At 50.9% G+C, this 23,258-nt stretch overlaps 1 protein-coding gene across 1 annotated transcript in view; it reads right to left on the reverse strand.

Annotated features, from left to right (window-relative positions):
- Grid1 (glutamate ionotropic receptor delta type subunit 1) overlaps nt 1-23,258 on the reverse strand; it is a 745,266-nt gene that overhangs the window by 590,872 nt on the left and 131,136 nt on the right. The window contains exon 3 of the mRNA XM_047551889.1: nt 2,010-2,294. Coding sequence (XP_047407845.1) covers nt 2,010-2,294 — 285 coding nt within the window. The remainder of the gene's footprint in view (nt 1-2,009; nt 2,295-23,258) is intronic.

Here is a 23,258-nt window from a genome sequence, read left to right on the forward strand (position 1 = left end):
AGCACATGTCCCACTCTCCTGGAGCTGACCACCTGGTAAGGGAGTCCAGGGTCCACTGAGGACTAGCCCTGGTGAGTGTGAGGATTAGCTAAGGGCAAGCTGAGGGCAGAAGAGTGTGTGGGCAAGACACCAGCTCTGTACGACAAGTGGGATCAGGATGTCTTTCTTTGAGGACCTGCTTCTTGAGCTGAGTAGGGATGAGGGATGTAGCAGGAAGAAAATACAGGGGTTGGGCAAGTGCCACCAGTGTCATTCAATCTATAAGGATCACAGGAGTTTGGATGGTGAGCAGACTGGAGAGCTACTATGGCTGAGGTTCCCCAAGCCCTAGGGTGTCTGCAGGCCAGAGCAGAAGGGAAACAACAGCACCTGAGAGAGACAGGCTGGGAAGGGTCTGAATCCAGGGGATGCCAGCGCGTGCCCCAGCCCTGGTGGTGTCCATACCTCCCTGAGGGCCCAGCCTCTGTGCAGACTGAACTTCAGAGTAGGGGAAATAACCCAGAGGATTCTCATGGGAAGGCTTGGATCCTGAGAGATGCTCTGTGGCACCTGGGACTGTTACATGGTATCCAACTCCTCCTCAAGAACCAGGGACTAAGCAGGGGTGGGAAGGAGAGACCAGCTCCTGGAGAGTCCAATCAAGTCCCTAGAGCCTCAGGCCACCCTTGTCCCCATCAGTATCTCATCATTATTTCAGCACAAAAACTGTTTGCTCTTTCAATTCTTCCTGGAAGGTTCCAAACAGCATATTTGTTCAAGAGCTGAGGACAGCATCCCAGTCTTAGGGAAGCAGAGTATTTAGCAAATGCAAACATATGCTGACTTCTTTTCTTAGTTACATTCTTGGCAAAGGAATTATATCACCAGGAGACAAAATGGGACTTCCAGAGTCCACCCATTCCATCCTGGCTCTGGCCTATGGGGCTCCTGACCCTCACCAGTACCTCTCCTCCCTTAACACATAATGAGGTGGCTATGGCTATAAGGGGGTAACCCAAGGACTCCTATGACAGAACACCTCTGTACCCCTACTGGTGGTCACACAAATCTGCACATGTGACAAAACCACACAGACATAAATCTGTACCCAGGAAAGCATGTAAACTGGTGAACCGTGAACAAGGCCCATGGAGTACCAGATCCTGGTTGTGATATTGTACTATAGTTGTGCAAGGAGTGACCCCTGAGGAATTTGGTTGAAGAGCACATGGGATCTCTCTGCATTATTTCTCATAAATGCATGTGAATCTCAATAATCCCCAAATAAAATATTTTTAAATGAAAAACGTGAAAACCATTTTATTTCAGAACTCAGACTGATCTTTTTATACAGAGCAATCATAAGTAAACATGAAGTTATTTCTCCAAAGCCCATTTTTGTGGTTTCCTAACAAGTACATTATACTTTTTTTTCATATGAGAGGTCTTCAAAGAAGCCCTGTCTATCCATGCAGTATCCCCAGCCACAACAGCCCAGGCTGGCCACATGACACTCCGGGCATCCCTCCCTCTGAACTCTGCCCTAGACTGAGACCCAGAAACTCGGGGCAGATCATGGTGGATGGAGGCAAGGAACCAAGAAGCCCGTGCAACCATCCAACATGAGAGGTGATTTTTAGAGGGGAGGCCTCCAGGAGGACCCAGGCTGGCAGCCTCCACTGCTGTTGGCATGCAGCTCTTCAGATCCTTGCCAACGGTTTATTAATATTTTATTGAAAACTCTAAGACGATTCAAACTTCAATTGTCACGATAAGGTACTGTTGCTAAGCAACTTCAGTGCCTATCTTCAGATCTGTTTTTTGCAGGTCTTACCATACTCATGAAGCTCAAGGTTGGGCCCAACCACCCCGAGGACCACTCAGTCCAGACCACCAACCACCCATTCGCAACCCAGTCAGTTCCCCGGCGCTGGGCCACTGCAGGTAAAGCCAAACATCGCAGGTCTCCCAGCACCCAGTTGTCCCTGCACCCTAGCCCCAGAGCAGCCACCCACCCACCCCCCACTCACCATACTCGCTGTCGTAGAACATGACGAACTTCTGCCAGCGCAGCTCTGTCACCAGCCTGAGCATGACGTCGTTGAGGCGGACGGGCGGTCTCGAAGCCAGTGTGTAGGCCTCGCCGTCCGGGCTGGGGTTTAAGTGGCAGGCGGTGCGTGGTGACCCCCCAGGGTTGCGCTGGACAAAGAGGTGTGGGATGTGCATGGCATCTGTGAGGGACTGCAGGGCGTTGGCAGACGCACAGCCGGTAGATGTGACCAAAGCCAAAATTCCCTGGGTCATGAGGTCACAGGCTAGAAAGAGATGGGAAAGAGAGGGAGGGGTCACCATCAGCAAAATGCTTCACAGGCTTCAATTCACATAGCCTGTGCCTGGCAGCTCATGCACAGGGCCCCAAGAGATAGATGCTCCCTCCAAGGACCAAGAACCCAGTCATGGGCCAGGCCAGCAACTCATGAGCAGTCTCACTGACAATCTCAGCTAGGCATTCTTGTGCCCATTTAACAGATGAGGAAATGGAGGTCGGAAGGGGCTATACAAAGAAGGATGCTAGAGTGAGGATCCCTCTCAAATCTGCCTGCTCACCCAAGACAGTTCTAATCTAGTGATCATACCCAGGACTGTGAGCCCTTTAAGAGGCAAAAACTCATTTTGTGAATCTGGGTGTCCTAGCAACCTTGCCATGGGTTGAGAATATGCTGTGTGCTCTACAACTATTGGCAGAACTGAACTGAACTAGGACTGAGAGGACTGAATGGTATCAGCAAAGCAGGTAGACATGTCCTTACCCCACAGCACCCAGTTTGTAGGCAAAAGAAAAGGCTGAAAACCAGCTCCTCTGGCCAAGTCACTCGAGTACTATCGTGAAAATACCAGGTCAAACCCCAGATGAAGCAGCTGGCTCCAGAAGCCCAGACTGTTCCAAAGCCACTTGAAAATCACAAAAGAAGATATGCCCGCAGCTCAAAAGGTTGCTGAGGGCATGCAGGAGGAATGCGACAGGGCAGCCAGCAACCTCTTCTAGCATTAATGCACTCAGGGACTCAACTTTTGAAATCACCCAGTGACCACAAGGGGCACCCCTTTTAGCCACCCACTCATGCCTTTTTAGGACGCCAGACCAGCTAATAGAAAGATGCACCTCCCATGCCACAATCCCCCATGCCAGTTTTGAGGCAAACATTTCTTCTGAATGCTTTGTGTGATGGCAGGAATGTGGGAAAGCAGATGCGGTTTCAAAACACAGCCTGTGAATGGCAGCAGGCCATCTGCTGCACGCAGCAGACTTTGAACAACTTTGACAATGTGATTCTTTCGGTCAGGAGCCCTTGGGTTTATGTAATGCCTCGGATAGGGCTAGGGGAAGGAGGTAAAGACAAGGAAACCCACCTGCAAGGAGAAGGCAACAGCAGGCCAGGTCCCTCCACACTCACCAGCATCCAAGGTGGTTGCTCCCCTGACAGGGGCTGGCCTTACCCCTTGTGAGCATCATGACAGCTCAGATCACACATTCTCCTTGCTGAATCCACTGCCTCCAAGCCAGGGACTGGAGGTGGTTACACGAGGGGCAATGAAGTCTCTCCTGAGAATCTGAAAGCCACCCAAATGCTCTGCCCTCACCCACCCAGACTTCCCAGAAATCCAGTCACATCCTGCATATTTAGACCCCTTGGCAGCTCCCAAGAGCCTTAGAAATAGAGTCAAACTCCATACCTGCAGCCTCACGCTCCCTACCACACCTCTGCCCACTAGACTCCAGCCAGCTGCTCACCGTTGGCCTCTCAGACACACCTCTTCAACCCACATGCCCACTCCTACTTCAAGACTCAAACTACTTTCCCAGATAGACTAAAGTCCCCTTATCGCAGGATCCCCCACTTTCCCTATTACGGCACCACATGGTTGCCTGTGTAACTGTCTGGCTCTTCAACTTGACCTCAAGCTCCAAGAAGACAAGGTCAGTGCCTGCCTGCTGTGTTCACCACCCTTCCACAGGCAAATAAATGCCCAGCACACAATGGTCAGTAAAGACTTCTACAAGGATACCATGGAGTCCCGAGATTTTCATGCTCCCTGGTCAACAATTCCTCTCTGGGCACTCATCCAAACTGTAGGAACAGCATTAGGTCCAAAAGCATGCAGAGGACACTTAGCAGTACTCTTGGAATATTGCTGACAATCTAAAAGATGCAAATAGGTAAGTGGTTATGAAAGCACTCCATTTGCCGAAAGCATATGCAGCCTTTAAAACCATTCATGAAAACACCACAGTAACATGGGAAAGTACTTGTCATAAAAAGGTATGTGAAAAATAATGTGAAATTGTACGTGTTTTATGATATCAATTAAATAAAACTCAACATGCATGAAAGAAAGATCGGAAGGAAATCATGCAAAATGCTAGAAGCGACTGCAATCTAGAAGAAGCCTAAATTCTTTTCTATACTTTGCCAAAATTTTGTGACATGAATAGGCAATTCCTTTAGCAAAGAAAAAGAATTCTCCAATAATGGCTAAGCATGAAAGCTACGTAAGAGGTAGGACAATTGTAGCAGAATTTCCTCTGGGCCAAACTCTGTCAAGTCTGTGATATATGTGAATTCACGTTATTCTCAGGTTGTCCGTGCAGGGAAGGGATCACTGCATCCATTTCCCAGATAATGAGATGTGAGACCACACAACCGTCAAGGGACACGGCTGGCCTGAGACACCACCCAATCTCCAACAGTGCCAGACACAGGGGGAAAATACTTCTGAGAAGCGATCAAGTGAAAAAACCAGGACACAAAATTATATGCTCACCCTGATTACAACTAGATAGAAAGCATCCGTATGAATAAAGCAAGAAAAAAAAACTCTAAAAGCTACGACACGGTGATGATGAATAGGTTGTTCTTTCTTTTTTTTGTACAGAATCTCTTTAATGCCAAGATATTGCATTTATAATCTTAGAAGCAATTTTATAAAATAAACTGAACATCATGGGGCCATAAATTGTCCAGAAACACCAGCCATTAGTTGTGGAGAGATGATTCCAACCCAGGACATCAGAGAGAACCCGCCTTGCAGCTGTCAGTCACTCTAGGCTCTTGTCACTCCCTCTGACCAGTTCCCCCACAAGTCACTTACAGTAAACCCTAGGAAGTCCCCAAATCCATATCCACCAGGCCCTGAAGCCACAGAACCTCTCCAAGGCCCAGTTTCACACATGTGCACTGGGGACAGGGACTGGCTCCTGCCTTCCTGTATGCTTCATGCCTCAAAGGAAGAAAAGGATTTAGACCAGCAGTAATGGTGGCGGGGGTTGCACCCCTCACCAGGAGGCTGCAGGAAAAGACCTCACACACCCAGTTCTGGTTTTTCCCTTCTAGTCAGTAGCCATGTGGTCCTGGGCAGGTCTCCTTGCTGAGCCTCAGTTTTCTATTCAATGGGGATAAGAATCTCCCCCCAGCAGAGCTACGGGACTCAGAACATGGATAGCAACTGCCCACAGACACTGTACACATAAAGATGCCAGATATCAGTTTCCCAGTCCTTTCCTTGGACCCTCCCCATCTCATCAACTTCTCCATCCAAGTCATGCCCAGGATCTTAAGTGCTGGTCGTCACACCTAAGATCCATTTGCTCCTCATGCTGACAGCCCTCCCTCATGGAGGTGGGCATGGCTGACCCACCCCTCATGCAGCCATCTGCAGTATCACAAGTCACCCAGCCTCAGCAAACAGGGTGGGTAATTAAGGCTGGAAGTCTCTCCCAGGCACTAATGGAGAGACCCAATGCGAGTCAATTTTCAATCCACTGTGAATGGCCTGCTAATTGGGGCACTGTTGAAATGATGGTTATTTGGAGGCTTCTAACATAAAAATAATAAGATCAAAATACATCAGATCAAAGCCAAATTAGCTATTAGCTTAATCAAGGTTATGTGAGAGGAGACATTACACAACTTGTGCCCTGGTTGTGACGAAAGACATTGAACTCCTGGGTATGAGTTTGGACCTTGTTGTGGACATACTGTGAGACCTTAGGTGAGGGGCCAATCCTCTTGGGGCTTCTTCCCACCACCCCCCATACATACACACACACAAACACACACACTCACACCAACACCAAATAAAGATGATGGTACCCACTTCCCAGGGCTGCTGGGTGCATTCCATGAAAGGTTTTTATCTGTGTAGAGCAATGTGGGCTGCCTGGTGTCTAGTAGGACCTCAGAAGTCAAGGTCCTCCAGCTTGAAGCTTAGAGATGTTTCCAAAGCTCTCTAGAGGATAACAGCTTTTGTTATCATTCTTTGCCTCCAATATCATATAGTCATAAAACTGATTTCTCTCTTGATTAGAGTGCAGACTTGATGGATTGGTAAGGGCTCCCTGAGCAGGACTCATTGGTGGGGAAAGGAAGGAAGCAGAGATGAATCGTAATGAGCAGCTCAAGGTCCTTGCCCAGAGCTCTGGCCCAGGAAAGCAGAGGGTCAACAAGAAGGTGTGTAAGCCGGTCAGCAGCTTCCCAGGAATTGGGAGGAGAGAGGCTGCTCTGAATTCAGGTTTGGCACCAGAGAAGAAGAACTGTGGGAGCTCAACCAGGGCTCCCAGACACGCCCCCCCATCCACTATCACACTCACACTCCCATCAGCTTCCCCAGGGACGATGTCAGCAGCCAAGGATCTGGTTAAGATATGTCAGGTGCAATACTGACCACCTGACAGGACACACTCTCTCTAACTCTCACCCCAGGTGAGCTTTCTTATCCCTTGGTGAGAAAATTGAAGCACAGAGAGAGCTGGTCATTTGACCAGTGCTATACAGTCAGAGAACCTCAGAACCAGGTCACCAGATCCCTCCCAATCTCTTGCCAATAATGGGAAGAGATGGAGGCCAACAGGATACAGAGCCCAAGACTCTGCAGTTGATCTTACATCCCCTTTCCTGGATAGAAATCCCAGGGCAACTCCAAGCCTAACACTCACCAGGAAAGAGCAAGCAAGCAGGAATATGGCCTGCCCTGACTGGAAGCAATTCTTCAGTCCATCAAGTCATTTGGTACCTGACTTCAGGGTGGGGACTAGAGATAGGAGAAGTGCCTCTCCCCAGTTACTGAGGTCATCCTGGGCACGGTTCTCCATCCCCATCAGGATATCTAGAAAATTCCCAGGCCAACACTGTGGGAAATAATACCCCACAAGGCTTATGCTAGAAGAGACCCACCTTTCCAGTGCCTTGCCTGTAACGACACTGGCCAGGCATCCTGGATGCTTCAATTCCCAGGTTCAGTCATAGCTGCTCCCCCTGGGAACCAGACCTGATTCTTGAATAGAGGAGTTCCACCCATGCCGCTCCTGCTCCTCTGGGATCACAAGCTCCCTCAAACAGCAGCCCCTGAGTTAACTGATCTCTGGGTACCACCTTACAAAAACAGCCTGACGTTTCCAGGTGAACAAGGCAAGCGAGAGCCTCCACCTGGGGAAGAAGCAGCCTGGTTGGTGCTTTGCCTCACCTAGGCGTAGCAAGGTTTAACTGGTCTCTGCAGACAACAGGAGAGCCAGGCTCTGAGCAGACCCAGACTGAGCCCTACCTGCCAAGAAGGAATGACCTCTCCCCAAGGGAGTCCACTACCTCTGCCAGCCCTGAGGCTGCTCCCTCGGGCCATCTCATGCCTCCAATCATCTTAACAGCTGCAGGCACCCAGTCTCCCCCCTGCCACCCTTGTTATCTGAGTCCTTCCTTTCCTTCTTTAAATTGGCACTGGCTTTATGAATATTTGAATTCTAATGGCTAATGCTTTAAATTAAGGTAGCATTTATAAATACTTTATGGCCAATGAATAATTGACCAAATTTAGTATTGTCATAACTCATAGTAAATTATTGATCTATGGAGAATAAACATTTTTCATCTTTTATTAAGACATCCAAAGGGTAAACAAAACCACCGAATGGGGCTACATAGGGGGCAGGGCTGTAAAAGGCCAGCACTGGGCCTCTGCCCTAGAGTGCGTGGATCCTCCCCCAGGCTCCCTAGGGAAAGGTGCCTCCCTCCTGAGTGCAGAGCACACACTTGACAAGCAACCTGTCCACCACTTGCTTCGGTCACTCACACGCTAGCGCTCCATATTTCTGGAGACCTGCAAGTCCTTCCTCCTCCAGCATTCACTGCCCTCCTGGCCCAGGATCCTCTCTGGTCACTCTATTGCAGGCTCCCTCAGTCCTCTGTCTTCACATAGCATGACTGTTGAAACCTCGACCCAGGGTCGACCCACGGCAGGTCAACCTGCCCATCTACTTCTCTACCCCTAGGAGCAAGCAACAGAGAGCGGCAGAGAAAGGCACACACCTGGCAACTTGATGACCTCGAAGCTTTATTGTCACCAACCCCCACGGGGTCACCAATTCCCCACCCTGCTGTTCACCTTACTTCCTTTCTTCACTACTACTTCCCTTCCTTTTGTCCTCGAGCCTCGCAGGGTCCTACCCCAAGTTCAACTGATGACCTTGCTTTACTCTTCATCAATAAACTAGAAGCAAGCATCACAAGGCAGCTCCACTTCCTGCCTCCAGATCTTCACATCTATCTGCATTTGTACTGAGAGTCAAAGAAGGAAGTCTCCCCCATCTAAGGCTGCTCCCTGCTACTGGGCTCAGGATCCCCTGCCTCTTGCCTTCTCCCATACTCAGCTCCATCCTTTATATCCTCTCTCTGGAATAATCAGTCTTCTTTTTGCCTCTAAAGATTAAGCCCATAGCCCTTCCCTGGGCTCCTAATCCCCAGCCAACACCTACCTGATGTCTCCACTGGGGGAATCTACTGGCCACTCACACTTGACAACACGGACCTCCCAAGGGTTGAGCTGATTCCTCGATCTCAGGAAAGTGGCACCCCCATCTACCCACTTGTTCTTAATTCTCCTTCCTTCCTGATCCCCTGCACGCAGTTGTCAGCAAGTCCTAGATGTTTTATCTCCCAAATGTAAATTGGATCTGTCCACTTTCCTCCATTCCACTGCCATCACCTTGGTCCAAGCCATGGTCACCTCCCCAGGGGGCCCACACACACCATCTCTGCTACATGCCACAATGGTCTGGCCCTTATGAAGTCCCAGACTGGGCTGTCCCTGCTTAAAACCCAGCTTCCCATTATCCTTAAAACAAAACACAGGGCCCCGGAGGCTCTGGGTATCCACACCCACGCCCTGCCTTCCAGGGAGCCAGACTTTACACAGTAACTCCCCGCCCCAAGCTCTTAGCCCTGCGGTCTCCTCGCCTACTCCCCACACTGCCTACAGTGCTCCTGCCCACGCCTGTCTGCCTAACGCTCTTCTCTGTGTGCTTTGTGGGCAACCATCACCCCTCCAGTGAACCGTTCACAACCCGCAATCTTCCCTTGCTGTGGTTTGCTTTGTACGGATCATCAGCATTGGCCTTAGTGGACTATTCTGTGCCCCCGCTGCGCAGCAGTCTCCTTCCCTGGCCCATGGGTGCATGCACAGGCACCTGAACAGCACGCTCCCAGCCCCTGACCGGTGCCTGCCCTGGAGGACAGAGCTGCAACCTATTTAATGCACTAAACAATTCCGGAAGAGAAGATTTCATGGGCAAGACACAGAATTTTCAAACGTGCCAATTCCTCGCCATGCCCTCCAAAAAGAAAAGCCACAGCCCACAATTTGAAGGACAGTTAGTTTCTTAAAGCTGACACTCTGTAAGGAGAGGAGCCAGGAGAGCTCAGAGGGAGTGAAAGATGAGTGGGGAGGAAAGAGGCTGGCCGAGGTCTGGCCTGAGCAGCAGCACCTGGGCAGCTTCTCTCCTGGAACACCATCAGCACAGGAGCCTTCATGCCCTTCTGGCCTCAAGCCCAAGACCAGCCCAGGGAAGCCCAGGACAGCAGGGCCAAAGGGACGATGAACTGTAACCTACAGCATGTGGGCAACTGGCTCAGGCAATGCACAGAGCCAACCAAGAGGATGGGGAAGAGTTAGAGGCGCCATGGGGTCTCTGGGGCCCCATCCCTCTGCCAATTAATGAATCAAAGCTGATTCCCTGCTCCCGCGGGTTGGAAACACAGGGAACACTGGGTGGGATTGTGCTCACTTATTTATAGCTCTCCAGCTCCTCGTTAATGACTTTTACTGCTCCACCAATGGAACGATAGGCTCCCGGTCGGGATTCACACAGAAGCCTACACCGAAAGTTAAATCAGGACAGTGCTGAGTCCTGGTCATGTCTGCACAGCGGAGCGCCTTGAAGAACCTCGAAAGCAGCTAAGTGCCGGGGCCTCCTGCAGCACTCTCAGCACCCCAAACCCAGAGGTCCCCTCCTGGGCTTCCTCTCAGTCCCTGTGTGAAAGGACCCGACCTCTGAACATCTGCAGCCCTCACACCACCCCTCTATGTCCACCCACATCCCTCATTGGCCAACTGGTCTCCCTGCCTCCTGGCTCTCCTTCCTCCAGGCCACTGTACAGACCAAAGTTCAGCACCAAACATGCCCTTGAAATACCTGCTATGCTCCCTGCTGCTAGGGAATTGAAGTTCAGCTGGTGACACTGGCCACCGACCCTCAACTTCACATACCAAGAGGGCACCAATCTGTTTTCCAAACTTCACATGCTCCATGCCTTCTGTTCATGTCATTCATGGGTTCATACCTAGTCACTAACTTTGCACAAGCTGGTTCCCTTTTCCTGAAACACTCTTCCCCCTTTACTTTGCCTTTCAAACTCCTACTCATTGCTCAAAACCCTTCCCAAATGCCTGTTCCTCTGTGCAACTGTCTTTGACTTCCCTCTTGCTATGCAAAGTTAGCCATTCTTTTTCCTGCAGGTCCAAAACACATTATCTTGATGCTCCCTGGTGGTCTAGTGGTTAGGATTCTGTGCTCTCACCAGGAATACTTTATCCTAGGATACTTCTACTGAGTATGTATTATTATATCATCTCATGCTTAATATTAAGGTCCAAAGAAGTGAGACTGAGGCCACGGCTTTCTATATCTTCAGGTTCAGGGCCTATGCAGAGGTGTTCAAAGGACATGGGATGACCTAAATAAAAGCACAGATGTATGAATACTAAAGAAGTTGTTTGAAATATCAGTGCTATAAAGTTAACAAATAATGCAGAGACTCAATAGGATGGCTTTGATTATGGCAATGGAAAATTATGGCTTGCCACAAACAGGGCTTCCATTGGGCAACACAATGAGAAGAAAGATCTTGGACTGTGGGGCCTCCTAGACTTAGCCCAGAACCCAATCCCTGAACAGGCAAGCCAGGCAACTCACTTCATCTAATTCTGCCCAAGAAGGAAGAATTGTTTAGTGTTGAGAACCTTGGGGAAAAACAACAATGCTATCCTGGAGCTGGCAAATGAAGGAAGAGACCAGTAAGCCAGATTTGAGGATGGCTGGTTCCATGGAGCCCAGAGACAGGACAACTCAGCGGTCAAGGCCATGAAGCAGAATTGGCTCAGAGAGGACAGGGATGGAAACTCAGGCAGTACAAGGAGCTCTGGGGGGGTGGGGTGCTCCACTAGACCGAGGACATGGTGGAAAGATTACAAAAGTGACATGCAACATTTTGTCTGCCATATCCAGGGCGGTCTGGTACCAGAAAAGGGTAACCAAGAAAGTGCTTTAAGCTCTATTTAGAGAAAGAGAGGAGAAAAGGTTGTGGCCATGCTTCAGATAGGGCACAAGGATGTGGGCCCTGCTCTCCAGAAAGGAGAGAGACTTATCACAAATGACCACCAGGTGCCACACTAGGGCCACCCACCTAATAGCTGAACCCCATGACACCTCTGGGAGGTAGGTGCAGCTACCCCATTGTAGACAGGAAGAACAGGAACATAGATCTAAGGTTAGAACATTGACTAGAGCCCCAGGGGAGCCCAGGTTCAAACCCAAGTCGCCTCTGACCTCAAAGTTAAGTACACAGTCCAGGAGGCAGACAGCTGTGTGCCTTCAGGCAAGCCATGTAACCTCACTGAGTCTCAGTTCCTCACCTGTAAATAGATAATAACAGTCCTTGCTTCCTAAGTCTGTCGTGAGGATTAAACAAGGTAATTGATATAAAAGACTTTAAAACAATGGTTCAGTAAGTAGTAAGTGCTCCAAAAAGGATTAACTTCTGTAGTATTTGGCCTTCTCATAGGGGAGGCTGCTGTGTGGGTTGTGGGGGAGGATTCTTGGGATCAACTCCATTCAGTGTATGTACAAGTCAGCTTCTCATCACTATACAATTAACTTTATAAACAGAAAGGGGTTATGGAGGTCACATTTCTGGAGGTTCCAGTTCAAGGTTTGGTGGCCTCATTGTTTTGGGACTCTGATGAGGGCAGCGTGTCGTGGCAAGAGTGCATGATAGAGCAAACTGCTCAAACAACAAGCCAGGAAGCAGAAAAAGCATGGGAGACTGGGGTCCCAGGAGACCCCTCAGAGGCACACCCCCAATGATCTAAGGGCCTCCCCCTAGGCCCCACCTCTTAAAGGTCCATGGCACTCCCCAACAGTACCATCCTGGGGACCAGGCCTTTAACATATGGGCCTCTGAAGGAGACCCAAAGAGCTCTCTGAGAGGTTCAGTTGTATCTGAGTCCCCCACATATGGGGCACTGAGGGACTATCCATATTCAAGTCATAGCAGTGTGTCTGGAGGTGGCCTCCACCTACTCTGCCAAGAGAACAGTCATCTCAGCTCTGCTGAACAGAAAAGCCCAACTCCCTCTTGACCAGACACCAAGCATGATCCAGCCCTGGGGACAAGGGAGGGCAGCATCCCTGAAAACCCACCTGCCTGTGGATTTAGGGCTCCTGGAAGCAACACCTCTCCTGCAGTCACTGGACCATGGGGGTAAAGAATATCCACTGAACTCAACAATGGGAAATCCTGCCCAGCAGTCTGTCCTCCTAGCAGTTATCATGCCAGGCCAGTCTCCTAGCAACAGACCACTCAGAGGCCCTGGACACTAGGACTGAGGAACCAGAGCTGAGCTCAGATGTCCTCAACCTGCTCTCAGCCCTTCCCATACCCCAGGTCCCTAAGGCCAAATCCAGTGACTGCCTCTCCTCTTTTGTCTCCTGAAAGGACTACCCAGATACCAGACCAGTCATGGCCAAAGCACTCCTGCCCAGGCCCGTGACCCTACCAGATGGGAAACTGAGGTTCAGTGAGGTTGTGAGGTTGCTGGTTCTCCCTTTCTATTTCAACCCATATCTGACTTTCTCCAGCGCTCTCTGGCTATCTCTAGAATCCTCTAGAATCCTCCTCATTGTTGCTTCTTACTTCTGGGGCCTCCGTTTCTCTTTCTCTTTCTTTCTCTCTCTCTCTCTCTCTCTCTCTCTCTCTCTCTCTCTCTCTCTCTCTCTCTCTCTCAGTGTCTGTGTGCATCTGTGTGTGCATGCAGTTGTGTAAGTGGATATGGGTGGGAATCTTGCACTGTCACTCCCTGTTCCTGAGTCCTCTCTCCTTGATAGGACCACCTGCTCCAAAGAGACAAAGAGCTCTATTCTGCACTGTGGCTCCTATTTCCATTCAGGGTTCAGAAGCTGTCCATCATCTCATGTAGGTGGGGCAAAGAGAACAGGTTTGACAATCCTGAAGCTGGAGCCACATCCTAGCTCTGCCACTCAGCTGCCTGTAGCCTGGGCTGGCCAATCCATGTGTCCAAACTTCAGTGCTTATGTTGTAAAGGGAGAGGAGGAAGGGTAGGGGTTCCAGCAGCTGCATCATGCATGAGGCATGAAATCACAGCCTCTGGCACAAAATAATGTCTCAGATAAATTCTCAACCATTCCCCTTGGGAAGTATCTGTCATTTATTCTTTCACTGACCAGGTACTGAGTACCCTCCTTCCCAGCACTTTTGAAACTGAAAGCCACATTAGTGCAGAGATATCCAATAGCACAAAGGAAAAGGTGGCAGGCTGCTGTCTAGCCCACTAGGGGCTGAAACAAAGAAATGAGGCCTCTCCCCCATGTAAGAAGATATGATCTAGCACCAAACTACTTGTACTCAAATCCATGGTCTGCATCCTAGAGCTACCTGTGACTTTGGCTAAGTAATGACTTCACTGATCCTCCCCAAAATGGGCTTATGATAGTGCCAACCTCACAGGACAGAGAATCAAGTTTCAGAGAAGCAAAGAAGCAAGTGTCAAAGAAGCAATGAGCACCAATCTATGCAGCTACCTTCCCACCTAATGCAGCAGGAGAAGAAAGCAGTCCAATCAGGTGCAAGACCAGAGGAGCAAGGCCTGAGCTGATGGTCAGCAGGGTTGGCATGACTTGGGTATCCTTTGCTCATCTCTACTGTGCCCAAGCAGGATGCCCAGGTGTAGTGCTGCAGGTAAAGGGCAAGGGGGCTGATGCCATGTCTGGTTCCACCTGCTGCAGTTATACCAGCCTTGCTTCCTAGCACCTCCTCAATGTCCTAACAGCCATCATGGCATCATAACCTCCAAAATTGTCAAAAATGCCCCTTTTAGAGAATGAGTCTGGGTAGCATAGGGAGCGTCACTGATAAAACTCCACCATGTGAGGGGAAGGAACACTCTGGGAACAAGGGCTCTCTACGTGGAAAAGGAATGGTGTCAATGCTGGCCAAGCCCCAAAGCCAGCTCTCCCAGTATGAACAACCCCACAACTCAGAGAAGTACCAGAATACCCTCAAGACACAGGCCATGGCCAACACTCCCTGGCCATGCAGGTCAGCCCTGCTGAGCCCCACCTCAGGGGATGGCTCACTCCTGACCTCTTCTGAGAAACAGCCCAGCTGGCCCAGGGACATTACCCATCTCAGCCCCCAGGTGCTTCAGAGCAGATGGGGAGAGAAATCAGAACTCTCCTGCAGCCAGCAGGGATGAGAGGGGATCTTTGCCAGTGATAATGAAAATTTTCACAGTAGCAGATGCTCTGGGAAAATTGAAAAACAATACAACGAAATTCACAAACCAGAGAGTAACTTAAGAGAAACCTGATGGGCAAGACTCCACTTTCCCATCAACACTTCTCTGGCCATAAGAAGACAGATTGGGAGCCATTTCTTTCCCAGCAGGTAATCAAACTGTCCCCTGGAGCTCACCATAAATCTCTCCAAATACCTACTATGTGCCCAATAGGTCAATAGGAGCCCAATGCTAAAAACAGAAGTGACACAGATCCCGGCTCAGGCTCCTGCAAACACTGTCTAGAGGACACTGGGGGGCGAGCTGAGATATGGTTCAAGGCCCCTCAGGAAGAACGGGTGGGGTCACACCGCTGAAGGTAGCAGGGGAGCCTCTCGGAATACAACAGTGATGCTGGGACACACCAGAGACAAAGGACACACCAGGCTAGCAGCCAGCATGAGCAGAGGAACAGCACAGCAGGCTTCAAGGATCTGCAGGAAAGGTGAGTGGTGGCGTCATGGCCCTTGGGATGAAGGGAAGGGTGGGTACACAGAGGAGTTCTTGAACACTCAGTTGAGGGTCTTTTTTTTTTTTTAATCCCAGGAGCAGCAGGGGGCCTTGGAGGGTTCCTCAACTGAGGCAGGATCTGCTCAGAGCTGCCTCTGGGAAGGTGGGCCCAGTAAGGGGGCAGGCAGAGGGCTGGAGACTTCAGCTGACCCCTCTTGCTCCTCATCCTGGCAGGAATGGGGGCAAGGAGTACAGGGGGCAGGAGGCAGTGAGGACAGAGCCAGGGCTATCACAGAAGTTTCCCAGTCAGGTAGAAGCACAGAGTCAGGGCAAAGCAGAGGGCAGGCTCAGGAGCCGACGAGAAACTCCAAGATCCCAGCCACCACTCCAAGGTGAGGAGGACTGGGATAGGACACGACTACCTAGCTTAAAACCCTCTCTGTCACTCTCCTAGGTCTAGGACAGCATCACCACTCTCTCTCCCCCTCCCCCATTTGCAGAAGGGACCACTGAAGTTGTGATGAGAGGTCTCTTGCCAAGTATGATCCACAGCACGGCTGATAGGGATGAGAAGTCTGGCCTTCCGAGAGGTACATGCCACCCACTTCCAGGCCCAGGCTTCCTGCCTCAGGCCAAGCCAAGGGACAAGGCAGGATAGAAGCCATGCTTCCTAGTCCTTCAGCCCTCAGTCAGCACCTGAGTTGCCCCCAGATACTTGAGAGACACAGTCAGATCTGAGTGCCCAGGGATGAGCCAGTGAGCAAGAGTATGTCAGGGCAAAGAGGAAAAGAGGGACCTTATCCTGCTCTGTCCCTACAGAAGTCCCAAGGAGGGCATATGTGTAGGCCATGCTAAGCCTGGGGGGCCAGACATGCCAGCACACCTGGCAACTGGCAGGCAGGGCTTTTTACTGAAGGGCAGAGAGACCTCTGAAAGATTATGTACCCTCGGAGACAGGCAGCATGGGGCACTGAAGCTCAGAGAGACCCAAAGTGCAGGGACCGTCACCGGGACTGATTGCATCTGAGACTCTAAGCGGGCAGAGGATGTAAGTCCAGGCAGAGCTGTGTTCACAAAACTCTCCAGGTTGGAATGGGCACAGTCCACCCCTCCCTGGACTCCAGCTTGAGTAGGAGAAGGCACTCCCTCCTCACCATGAGAGCCCCAGGGTGAAGCCAGGCAGAGGAGGGGAGTGGCAGATGCACACCCAAAGTAGCATGGTCCTCAGGTGGGGACACATGCAAAGCCGCTCCCAGCTCCCCAGACCAAGCTCAGCTGAGGTCACAGGGTCCTCGTCCCACTGTGAACTGTGAGCCAATGCTGGCCAGGAGATGGGCCTAGACATGTGGGGTATCACTCCAGGGCAGGAGGCTCTGAGAATCTCCAAACACCACCACAAAAACTGCTCATTGCCATTTGTCATCCCTCAAATCATTTCCTTGCTGGGAAAGAGGCTCCACACCAGTGGTTAGGGATGGAAGGTACAGTGGGTAAGCTGATGCCCCACCCCAGCCCTGCCCTGGTAGAGAAAGGCAGTGCCTGCTCTCTCCCCTCTTGCCCAAACCTTCCCCAGAAAGAGACAAAATGATGAGGGGGTGGTAGGACATAACCACCAAGGCCCATATTTGAAAAGAAACTGAAAATGCAGGACTGGACCAGGGGCTTGGCCCCTCTGAATGCCTAGCACCTGAACACTCATGGCCCTGTAAATGCACACACAGCCTGCTTTGGGCCAAGGAGTCCCCATGGAGGTTCCTATGGTCACCCTGGGTCACCAAGACTTGTTGAGATTTGGCAGATGATTCGGGGCAATTCTGGAGAGAAGGTATAAGACTCTGTTGCCTGCTTCAGCCCTATCTCCCCTCTCTGCAGGAAACTCCATTGGGGAAGGGCAGCTCAGCTCAGTCCCTGAGGCAGATGCACTCTCTTTTCTAGGCCTCTGTGACTGGGTAGCCCCGAGCCAGTCTTGGGTCTGCTCAATAAGATGTGGCAGGTGGTAATGCTGTGTCTCATCACAGAGACACAAGTGATGTAGTGAGCAAAACAGGCCCTCTATGCTTGGCAGCTTCCCTTGATCCACTTGACAATTCTAAAGCAAGATTTATTGTCCCCATTTTTCAGATGATGACACTGAGGCTAAGAGAAGGAAAGTCACTTGCTCAAGGCAATAGAAACTGAATTCAAACTTGAGAAAGTTGAATTCCACAGACTTTTGTTTGCCCACTCTCCCAAGAGATATAGGTAAGACCAAAGACCTAAAGGTGAATGCCAAGGACCAGCAGATGAAGACCAAGGACCAACAGGTGAAGACCAGAAGCCAATAAAAGAAAATGAGGGACCAGCACATAAAGACCAGGGACCAGGAGGTGAAGACCAAGGACCTACAGATGATAAGAATGATGTTCCAAATCACGCAAAAGAAGGAAAATCTTCCTGCTTTCACCCCAGACACCTGTCCCCACTGACCAGACTCTAGTTTGACCCCCTCCCCAATAACTCCTCACTCACAGAATCTCCACCCTCTCCAACTCCCAATGTGCAGACTCACTTGTCCATGTTCTACATCTTTTTAAGCTATAATAGCATTTATAGTTGAGAGAAGGTATTGCCGGCCAGCTGAGTGGGCCCAAGGGTTGGCAACTATCTGAGCAGAATCAGAAAAGAGATATCACTTCCCCACCAGCCTCCTCTTCCCTCACTGCCTTCACAGAAAGCTGCCCTCACTCCCATACAGTTCCTTGGAAGAGAGATGAACCCAAAGCAGACCCCATCCCTTCCTGCCAAAGGCCCCACACCCTCCCCACACCTCCAAAAACCCTCAGGGGCCCTGACTCTAGCTGGGGACCACTACCTGGTGTCCTTAATACACCCAGGGTACACCTCCCTCTGCAGAGTCATCCAGACCACTGACCACTGTCACAGTAACACCCAAGCCCATGGCTCTTTGTCCCTTCCTCATCCCCCTTTGATATGGCTTGGATGTGAGGTGTGCCCCAAAAGCTCACATGTGAGACAATGCAAGAAGGTTCAGAGGAGAAATGATTTGATTGCAAAACTCTTAACCCAATCAGTGATTTAATCCCCTGATAGGGATTAACTTAGTGGTAACTGAAGTGGTAGGGTGTGAATGGAGGAGGTGGGAATTGAGATGTGTCTTTGGGGTATGTATTTTGTACCTGGAGAGTGGAGACTCTCTCTCTCTCAGCTTCCTGATCAAGGTGATGTAAGCTGCTTCCCTCCACCACCCTCTCCCACCATGATGTTCAGCCTCACCTTGAGCCCCGAGGAATGGAGCCGGCCTTCTACGGACTAAGACCTCTGGAACTGTGAGCCCTCAAATAAACTATCCTCCTCTATAGTTGTGCTGGTTGTGTCATTTAGTCACAGCAGCCAAAAAGCTGACTAAAATACCCTTCAAAGCTCAGTTTAAGTGTCCCCTCCTCCAGGAAGCCCCTGGGACATTCCCACTCCCACAAACACAGGCCTCAGCTCAGCCTGTAACCTAACAGTGTCTGGGCCACCAGGTTAAGAGTTCTTAGAGGTCAGGAACTATGTCAAGGCCACTTCAGGGTCCCCAGTGCACTTGGTGCCCTGGAAATGATGAAAAGAGTGCAGGAAACTCGTGTTAGATGAAGTCCAGGAGCCAGGTTCAGTCTCACATAGGAATCAATTTTGCCCTCCAGACTGTGCCTCCAGCTTTCCAACCGAGGCTGCTGCTGCAAAGACGGAGGGGAGGGAGGAAGGGAGCATGGCATTTCCCAGTTCTCATGACAAGCCAGAGCTGGATGCGCTGGGCCACTTGTCAGAGAGCTGAGATAAATCACAGACCAAGATCCAAGCTCCATTCACTACCTGCATTTCTCCAACTGTGACACCAGCAAAAGGCAGCTGCCCAGAGCCAGCTCAGCACTTTTTTGCCTTAAATGGTTGACTTCTCAAGTGGTTTTTAAAAGAATATAACACCAAGGAAAGCAGTACTCAAGGCTGAGAATTACGAATATTTATAGTGTTTAAGCATAATCGTATTCAGATGAGGACTATATATCGCTCCCTGCAATTTGCACTCTTCTCGAAGCACATTTTTCACAGGGAAGAGGACTGATGGCTGAAAGTGGGCCTGGAGACTCAGCATCTAGAAGACACACTGAGAGGTGCTGGCATCCTGGCTCAGACCTGCCCAGGGACCTGCCCTGGAGGGGAGCACAGGGCCAAGGAGCCCATGTTGTGGGGGGGAGGAGAAGAAAGACAGGCAGAGCGGTGCACAGGGCTTAGAGGTCCCCCGCCTCTGAGTGACAGGCTCTTTTATAAAGTTCTAAAATGGCTCTTACATGAGGTAGTTGCACTTTAGTATCCATTGATAGAGAACATTCATCATGACCTAGAGCTGATGGGCCTTCAGGAAATGAAATTGCATGTTGTTATACCAACCACAATAGTGATGGAGGTGCCGGCCACTGTCAAGGCTGAGGGCACTCGTGGAGTCATGATCCTTTTCCATAGAGGCAGGGGCTCCCCAGGGACGCGCTCTTAGGGCTTTAGAATTGCACAAGCCCGATTCAATTAACAATCACTGACAAAGGTGTCAAGACCTGAGGGCAGGCAGGTAGGCTGACGGAGCACCAGGCAGAGGCTCGAGAAGCAAGAGCGGGTCAGGATGAGAAGAGAAGAAGGGCATCCCAGGAGACCCTCAGAGCCAGGCACTGGGAAAGGGGACCAGCGTGCCCCATGTGGGCCTAGTGAACCTCCCACCCACCCAAACCTGACCACTGCTCACACACACATATATACACACTGTGGACACCCACAACACAGACATACAAACGCACCACGCATATACCACATGCCACACACACCATACCTACCTTATATAATACACACAAACACACCACATACCACACACACACACACACACACACACACACATACACAGGGGACTTGCTCCTATGAAAAGCTTTTAAAATAACCCCACACAAGCTTACATCCTTGAAGCAGCAGGCAGAGCGAACCCAGCACATCCTCCACCCTCTGTGGTTCCCAGAGGAGCCAGTTGTTCTCAGCAATGATAGGTACTCTGTGCAAGGGCCCCAACCCACCTCTCCCCTCTCCCTCCCTAACTCCAGAAGCAGCTGAGGAGCCTAACCCCCAAAAGCAGATGTAGTCCCTCCCGCTAGGCCAGCTAGCACACACTAATGAGAAAACAAGTGCCGAAGGTCACCTAGAGACTAGGCCCCAGCCTTGCCGTTTCCTCTAACTTGGTGCCGTGTGCCCTGAAGTGCAGGCGTCACACCCTGAAGTTTACCCTTCACTGCATTACCCAACATCTGGAGAAGGAGACACAAGCAGCATTGCTTCTGCAGCCCCAGATACACCCAGAATCACCCAGGAGAATGACGCACTTCCCCTGGCTGCCCCAGAGTCTGGGTGCAGCCTCTCGTTAGGGGAGCTTCCCCATGGGGTGAGGGGCTGAGAGGAAGAGGAAGCAGTGAGCCCAGAGAAAGGAGATGCCAGGAGAAAGCTGGGATCAAGAAAAAGGTCAGAAAACAATGGCAGCTGGGGCAGGCTTGCCTACCCAAAGGGACCCTCCCAAAGGGAAGAGGGTAGACCTTAGGTACCACAGGTGTCCCCCACGCCCAGCCTTAAGAGTGGGGAGGTGGCAACTCAAAGCGCTCGGGTAGAGCTGACTAAGCAGCAGCAGGGGCTGTAGTCCCAGCACTGAGACAGTGACAGAGCTCTGAAGCAGGGGCTTCTGCTCCTTGCATCTTCCTTCCCCCAGCCTCACCCCTTCAACACATTCCTCACAGAAGCAATCTTAAAGCTTGAGACTCTCAAGGATTCCATCTCCACAGGTCCAGCACTAGAAAGCCAGCCCCAGACCCTCGTGAGCTCAGCGCTACCTACCAGGCTATCCAATCCTTCCCAACACCTGCCCCCACCCCCCCTTCTGTCCCGGCTGCCCTTCCCCTGAGCCCTGAGCCCTGCTGGCCCTCTGCCTATAGGATACTCGGTCTACCCAACCCACATGGGTAGATGGAGGGATGAGTGGGCAGATGGGTGGGCAAATGGGTGGTAAGAAGATGGGTGCATAGGTAAGTGAGAGGGTAGGTGGATGAATGGGATGTCTTTGTGTGTGTCATATGTGACGTGCAAAGTGTGTGGTATATGTGGGGAGGTGCAGTAGTCAGGTGGGCAGATGGAAGAGTGAATGGATGGATGGACAGATGGATGAATGAATGGGTGGATAAGTAGGTGGCTGGGTGAGAGTGGAATGTGGGATGGACAGATGAGTAGGTAGGTGGATGAACAGGGCTGGGGTTAGGTAAGTAGATGGATGGCTGGCTGGGTGGTGGATGAGTGCATGGGTGGGTGGGAGAGGAAATGTAGATAATCAAAGAAAAGTCTGACCTTGCTCTGGCCTTGGTCTCCAGTCCCTCCAGGCTGCCAGAACACAAAGGCACTTAGAAGGATTAAGCCTCCTGGATACAATTGAACCAGCTGGAAATAGCTCTGTGCAGCCTGCAGTCACTGCCTCCCAGCAATCAACCTCAATCAACACCCACCTGGCTCTGCTGCCACTTCATTCCACCTGACACCCTGGCTGGGCATCCCAGAGAAGCCAGGTGTCAGCCCCATACGAGGAATCACAAGGGACAGGCTTACTCATCCACTGCCAGCAGCAAACTCACTCTCCTGGGTCCCCAGGAGCTGCCACCAGAGCTGGGTCAATCCCAAAGAAGTGGACACAGAGGTGCCCTTCTGGTCCTGCTGCTCACCCCTTTACTCACCTGACAATCCATTCACTGCCCTGAAAAGCTAGCAACTTAAGGGCTTCTTGCATCAGATTCAGGTGGTCTCCTCACCAAAAAAAAAAAAAAAAAAAAAATGGCATCTCAATCGCTATGCCAGGAAGTGAGGGAGAACAGGTCTCTCCAGCCCTCCGTTGATCCGGAGGCACCTGAATATGGGTGACATACCCAGGGATGAATAGCTGCCTTGATGCAGAGGAGAGTCTGTACCTTCCAAACAGGGACTGCTTGAAGTTCAAGAAAGGGTCTCCACATGGTCTTCTCTGAGCCTCAACTTCATTAGTCCCTCCCCACTCCAGGCTGCCTCAGTTTCTCCAGACATATACTACGGGAATCTCCATTGTTCTGCCTGAGCCAAGCCTCCCCATCTTCCAAAATTATCTGGGGCATTGCACACTCCCTTTTCCTGGGGCAGGAAGGGAAGTCACTGAGGTCACTGGGTCACTGAGATATATATCGGGGCCTGAGTTCCCCCAAAACATCAGACACCATGCAAGTAGAGCGTGGGGTTCAGAGCAAGGACGCAGGAGCCAGGGCTGCCAAGGTCAAAGTCGGGCTCTGCTACTTAACCGTGAGACCTCAGGCAAGACATGTAACTTTTCCATGCCTAACTTCCTCACCAGCAACATGGACTAATAATAGCCCCACCACACAGGGTCACATGAGTATACAGCATAAAGCACTTAGAACAGAGCCTGACTCACGGGGCATCCTCCATGTGTCTCAGTTATTATATGATCCCAGGGTGGCAGTGGGGGCACTTCCGGGAGGGAGCAGGCTCTGGTCATTCCCAGGCCATGGAAGCTTAATTTTTAAGCAGGTTTGTCATTGCCTAGAGCTGCGGCACAGGATTATCCAGAATTCTCCTCGACACCTGGCCTGTGGCTGCTCAGAGTTGCAGAATTTTCCTGTGTTTTGCTTTACTGCAGGGGCTCCAGGGAGGCCTGAGCTGTTCTCTGCTGATGGGTTCTTTTCTGAGTGAACCCAGTTCTTTCTTGGGCACTTCCACCCCTTCCTCAAACCCAGAGCAGAGTAGCACAGGTGGGTAGGATGCCCCCCACGTGGTAA

The sequence above is a fragment of the Sciurus carolinensis genome, chromosome 5 (genome assembly GCF_902686445.1).
Source record: "Sciurus carolinensis chromosome 5, mSciCar1.2, whole genome shotgun sequence".
Classification (NCBI taxonomy): domain Eukaryota; kingdom Metazoa; phylum Chordata; class Mammalia; order Rodentia; family Sciuridae; genus Sciurus; species Sciurus carolinensis.